The following is a 6,393-nucleotide window of genomic DNA, read 5'->3' on the forward strand; positions in this document are numbered from 1 at the left end:
CACATGTCAGTCCTCCCGGTGCTTGCAACGCACAGGTGCATTTGAGCGGCCGCTCTCAGGATGATGCCACGGTGGGATATTTCTTCCAAAGGCAAGCTGGAGAACAGGTGAACGGCTACACCAACAAACACCGCTGGCCGACAGGGGATAGTGTGGAGGCTCCGGTATGTAGTTTAAGGTGTTGCCTGCTTTTCTTATTAGGTATTGGGTCACCTACTTTTCTTTTTGGGTAGGGGGTCCCCTACTTTAATTAGGTTCTTATTACCTCACTGAATGCGTTTCTTGATGTAATCTGCCATTTTTGTTTTACCTGCTCTACTATATCTTTCTGTGTCATATAGCTCTTTGTAAAACAGACATGTTTCGTTACTGCTTGTAAGGTCTCAAAACTGTTTTTTGTATAGATTTGTAATACGTATTAGGGAGGCACCGACGCAGAGTATTTGGGCCAGTACTCGTACTCGCCCAAATGCTCCGATACTTCCCTCCGATACCGGAGCTTCCGGTTAGAGGGATATCTCCCTCTGAATGACAGTGCAGAGGGAGCATGGAGCCGCCTTCCTTTCCAATCAGGAATCCGGGAGGTTGGTTATAACCCGCTTCCCGGCTTCCTGATTGGTTAGGAAGCCAGGCTGCCTAGCAACAATTGAAGCCAGCTTCCTAGCCAATCAGGAAGCCGGACGGCACGTAATGACCCGCCGCCTGGCTTCCTGATTGGCTAGGAAGCCAGACAGCCTCAGCAAGCGAAAAAGAACACAGGCAATCAGGAAGCCGGCGAAGGGTCATGATCCGCCGCCTGACTTCATCATAGTCGGGGCACATGGCACTGGTACTCTGTATTAGCGAGTACCAAAGAAGATATCGGTACTCAATACCGAAAAACTGGTATCGGTGCATCCCTAGTAATTATATATGTAAGTGTATAGAAGCAGCCATATCTGCTCATGAGAAAACTCTGTTGTCTGCTTTGCAGTGCTCCACAATGGTTGTGCTTTCTCACAATGCAAGTCTGTCAGTCAACCGATTGATTGAGAACAATGCACTTCCTGTGTAATCAACAGTTTTGGGGGATTTACAAATGTCTGGGCCCCCTCCACCTGTGGGGAAAAAAATCTGCTGATAGTAGGTCTAAAAGGTACCTGTAAAGAAAAAAGATTTTATATTTGCCTTACCCCCCTGACTTCTGAATTGCTGGGCATGATGTGGCCATCCTTCCAGGGAGATTCCTGGGAATGCAGAGCAGGTAAAACCTAATGAGGAGATATTCCAGGCAATTGCAAGAGCATCTTGTTGCAAGATTTGAGCTGCTCTGTGTTCCCCAAGATCTTGCTAGAAGTTGGGGCTCCACAGGCAGGAGGTGGGGAGGGATGAGATTGGATTTGATGGGTTGCGCACATCAGAAACAGACCCTGAATTGTACTGCAAAGTTTGTTTCATAGAGAACCAATCAAATGCTTGACCTATGTAAGAATCTCAATACTTAGTCTCAAATATTATACTGGTGCAGGTTTATTAAAGCTGAACTCCAGGTATGAGTTGGTTTGCATACTTATATTGGTCCAGTTTGGCCCAGAGTAAGCATGCATATGTCATACCTGATTGGCAACTGGGCATGCTGCAAAGCACTGTGATAGCCGGGGCCACTGCAGTGCTAATAGCGATCTTTTGGGTACAGTGCTGTGCTAAGCGCATTCCCTTCTACTCTGAAATCACAGGGGGTTGCTGGCTCGGCACAGCGGCCATTTAGATACCTCCTGGTGTTTTTATCAGTGCATTAGACTTGTAAGTTTTGTTTCTTTCCGAAATTGAAATTCGGACGAATTTCTTTAAATTCGGATGCATCTGAATTTCCAAATGGCAAAAATAATGAATTCAAACTATTATCCGAATTTTTTTGGTAAAATTTGATTGTATCCAAATTTTGTCACAAACTTGTGTGTTAAATGTGAAAATCGAAAAAAGTGTGGGCCCCCCCCCAAAAAAATGATATCAAATCCTTTAGGTCTGGTAAGAATCTTAGGGGGTACCCTATGCCAAAAAAAGCATGGGGTCCCCCCCCCAAAATATCCCTTACCAGAACCTTGATCCAAACAGCAAAAAGCGGGGGGCTAGGGGTAATCGCGCATGCTTCCCCCAGCCCCGCACACCATACCAGGCCACTCACCCTCAACATGAGGACAGGGGGCCTCTTCCCCACAGTCCTAACCCAGTCGTTGTTGGGGTCTGAGATAAGGGGGGGCTTATCTGAATCTGGGTGCCCCCTTTTCATTATATTTTCCATTTGTAAATAAAATATCAAGTTCCCATTAAGGCCCCTTTACATGGGCGGTCCAACAGTCATTTTTTCAGGCGGACTCAATCAGCTGCCCAATGCTAGTCTATAGGCAGCCGGGTCTTAAAGGACTGCTGTCCCTTTACACCCCAAACTCTAGCTGGAGGAGAAAACCCAGACAGACGCAGACGTCAAAGTGGTGGCATCTGATCTGTACTGTTCCGACCAGGAGGATCGTGATGCATGGATTTCCTCCTGATCGGTCTGTGTGACGAAGCCCCCCCCCCCCCTCATTTATTAGTATTCATAGTGGCAACCCCCCCTGGACAGTGTATTGTGACCAGGAAAGGCCGAGCTGGTGTACACTGATCTTGTTACAATGTGTTACAGGGAGGGGGTCGGCTGGTTTACAATCTGACTGCCATGTCAGGCTCAGCCTAATAAGTCCATTAGAAAAAAAAATAAAGCCAGCAATGTGATTCATGAAAATGTACAGACGCATGCATCATCACTGCACCTCTACGTTACCACAATAATCGCTTTAAGCCCCTTATTGCGTTCACTATCGTGGCTCATTTTTGGTTTTCGTGTCTTTTGCAGGTGCCTATGAGGAATGAACGTTCCATGCGTCGTAGGCATGAATGAAGTGGCTTGGCAAGAGACCAGAGGAATAATGCATGCGAGCAATGGGCAGGAGGCACTCGGGGTTGCAGTCGGGATGGTCCCTACTGGAGGAACAGCATCAGGGCCCATTGGAATCAATCCACATGCCATTCCTCCCGGTGCTTCCAACGCACAGGTGCATTTGAGCGGCCGCTCTCAGGATGATGCCACGGTGGGATATTTCTTCCAAAGGCAAGCTGGAGAACAGGTGAACGGCTACACCAACAAACACCGCTGGCCGACAGGGGATAGTGTGGAGGCTCCGGTATGTAGTTTAAGGTGTTGCCTGCTTTTCTTATTAGGTATTGGGTCACCTACTTTTCTTTTTGGGTAGGGGGTCCCCTACTTTAATTAGGTTCTTATTACCTCACTGAATGCGTTTCTTGATGTAATCTGCCATTTTTGTTTTACCTGCTCTACTATATCTTTCTGTGTCATATAGCTCTTTGTAAAACAGACATGTTTCGTTACTGCTTGTAAGGTCTCAAAACTGTTTTTTGTATAGATTTGTAATACGTATTAGGGAGGCACCGACGCAGAGTATTTGGGCCAGTACTCGTACTCGCCCAAATGCTCCGATACTTCCCTCCGATACCGGAGCTTCCGGTTAGAGGGATATCTCCCTCTGAATGACAGTGCAGAGGGAGCATGGAGCCGCCTTCCTTTCCAATCAGGAATCCGGGAGGTTGGTTATAACCCGCTTCCCGGCTTCCTGATTGGTTAGGAAGCCAGGCTGCCTAGCAACAATTGAAGCCAGCTTCCTAGCCAATCAGGAAGCCGGACGGCACGTAATGACCCGCCGCCTGGCTTCCTGATTGGCTAGGAAGCCAGACAGCCTCAGCAAGCGAAAAAGAACACAGGCAATCAGGAAGCCGGCGAAGGGTCATGATCCGCCGCCTGACTTCATCATAGTCGGGGCACATGGCACTGGTACTCTGTATTAGCGAGTACCAAAGAAGATATCGGTACTCAATACCGAAAAACTGGTATCGGTGCATCCCTAGTAATTATATATGTAAGTGTATAGAAGCAGCCATATCTGCTCATGAGAAAACTCTGTTGTCTGCTTTGCAGTGCTCCACAATGGTTGTGCTTTCTCACAATGCAAGTCTGTCAGTCAACCGATTGATTGAGAACAATGCACTTCCTGTGTAATCAACAGTTTTGGGGGATTTACAAATGTCTGGGCCCCCTCCACCTGTGGGGAAAAAAATCTGCTGATAGTAGGTCTAAAAGGTACCTGTAAAGAAAAAAGATTTTATATTTGCCTTACCCCCCTGACTTCTGAATTGCTGGGCATGATGTGGCCATCCTTCCAGGGAGATTCCTGGGAATGCAGAGCAGGTAAAACCTAATGAGGAGATATTCCAGGCAATTGCAAGAGCATCTTGTTGCAAGATTTGAGCTGCTCTGTGTTCCCCAAGATCTTGCTAGAAGTTGGGGCTCCACAGGCAGGAGGTGGGGAGGGATGAGATTGGATTTGATGGGTTGCGCACATCAGAAACAGACCCTGAATTGTACTGCAAAGTTTGTTTCATAGAGAACCAATCAAATGCTTGACCTATGTAAGAATCTCAATACTTAGTCTCAAATATTATACTGGTGCAGGTTTATTAAAGCTGAACTCCAGGTATGAGTTGGTTTGCATACTTATATTGGTCCAGTTTGGCCCAGAGTAAGCATGCATATGTCATACCTGATTGGCAACTGGGCATGCTGCAAAGCACTGTGATAGCCGGGGCCACTGCAGTGCTAATAGCGATCTTTTGGGTACAGTGCTGTGCTAAGCGCATTCCCTTCTACTCTGAAATCACAGGGGGTTGCTGGCTCGGCACAGCGGCCATTTAGATACCTCCTGGTGTTTTTATCAGTGCATTAGACTTGTAAGTTTTGTTTCTTTCCGAAATTGAAATTCGGACGAATTTCTTTAAATTCGGATGCATCTGAATTTCCAAATGGCAAAAATAATGAATTCAAACTATTATCCGAATTTTTTTGGTAAAATTTGATTGTATCCAAATTTTGTCACAAACTTGTGTGTTAAATGTGAAAATCGAAAAAAGTGTGGGCCCCCCCCCAAAAAAATGATATCAAATCCTTTAGGTCTGGTAAGAATCTTAGGGGGTACCCTATGCCAAAAAAAGCATGGGGTCCCCCCCCCAAAATATCCCTTACCAGAACCTTGATCCAAACAGCAAAAAGCGGGGGGCTAGGGGTAATCGCGCATGCTTCCCCCAGCCCCGCACACCATACCAGGCCACTCACCCTCAACATGAGGACAGGGGGCCTCTTCCCCACAGTCCTAACCCAGTCGTTGTTGGGGTCTGAGATAAGGGGGGGCTTATCTGAATCTGGGTGCCCCCTTTTCATTATATTTTCCATTTGTAAATAAAATATCAAGTTCCCATTAAGGCCCCTTTACATGGGCGGTCCAACAGTCATTTTTTCAGGCGGACTCAATCAGCTGCCCAATGCTAGTCTATAGGCAGCCGGGTCTTAAAGGACTGCTGTCCCTTTACACCCCAAACTCTAGCTGGAGGAGAAAACCCAGACAGACGCAGACGTCAAAGTGGTGGCATCTGATCTGTACTGTTCCGACCAGGAGGATCGTGATGCATGGATTTCCTCCTGATCGGTCTGTGTGACGGGGGCACAAAACGAGAATTCTCTCACAAATGTTAACTTGTGAGGGCACATAATGGAGATTGGAACGTTTTGGGACTCTTCCTAAAGAGCTTCCCCACCGCTCCTTTCTCTGTTTCAGCTGGCTGTAAGCATTCATATTATTGGCTGACGTCTGAAGCCGAGGGGAGCGGTGACGCCACTCCCTTGGTCATGTGATGTGCTAGCAATTGGCTGGTAAACCCGATCACTGTCAGAGGAGCCAGCACATGCTCTCCTATACCGGGAACGGAAGCTCTGGGTCTCCGGCTGTGACAGAGTAAGGAGTAACACGGGAAGCGGGGATTTTGCTGTTTGCTCATAGGGGGGTTTCTATCTTTCTTGGGAATCCTCTTTCAGAGAGGTGGCTGGTAATGTACAGTAGGGCTGCAACAACTAATCGACATAATCGATTATAATCGATTATTGAAAAAGTTGTCAACTTTTTCAATAATCGATTAATCGGCTTCCGATCAGTTGGCCCTGTTCACGGGTCCACAAACGCTGCGCGCCGCACCTCCTCCCCAAGTGGGTGGCTGGGAATGTACAGTAGGGCTGCAACAACTAATCGACATAATCGATTATAATCGATTATTGAAAAAGTTGTCAACTTTTTCAATAATCGATTAATCGGCTTCCGATCAGTTGGCCCTGTTCACGGGTCCACAAACGCTGCGCGCCGCACCTCCTCCCCAACTCACGCTCACCGCTGCCAGACCCGCCCGCATCCACGCTCTACACGCCGCACCTCCTTCCCGCCTCACACTCGCCGCCCGCCCACATCCACGATTGGCACA

The 6,393-nt window shown here is 47.5% G+C and overlaps 1 protein-coding gene across 4 annotated transcripts in view; it reads left to right on the forward strand.

The window, feature by feature from the left end:
- Positions 1-32: 32 nt before the first annotated feature.
- The window catches only part of PUM2 (pumilio RNA binding family member 2), a 47,671-nt gene continuing 41,310 nt past the window's right edge, over positions 33-6,393 (forward strand). For 3 of the 4 annotated variants that reach the window (XM_018572884.1, XM_018572887.1, XM_018572886.1), the window contains exon 1: positions 2,876-3,200. In XM_018572884.1, the coding sequence (XP_018428386.1) occupies positions 2,886-3,200 (315 nt within the window). In that variant the 5' untranslated portion in view covers positions 2,876-2,885. Of the gene's footprint in view, positions 165-2,875; positions 3,201-6,393 lie in introns of those variants that run through there. The other variant, XM_018572888.1, reaches the window with a different exon arrangement.

This window comes from Nanorana parkeri, unplaced genomic scaffold, assembly GCF_000935625.1.
Source record: "Nanorana parkeri isolate BGI_ZX_2015 unplaced genomic scaffold, ASM93562v1 scaffold2157, whole genome shotgun sequence".
Lineage (NCBI taxonomy): Eukaryota > Metazoa > Chordata > Amphibia > Anura > Dicroglossidae > Nanorana > Nanorana parkeri.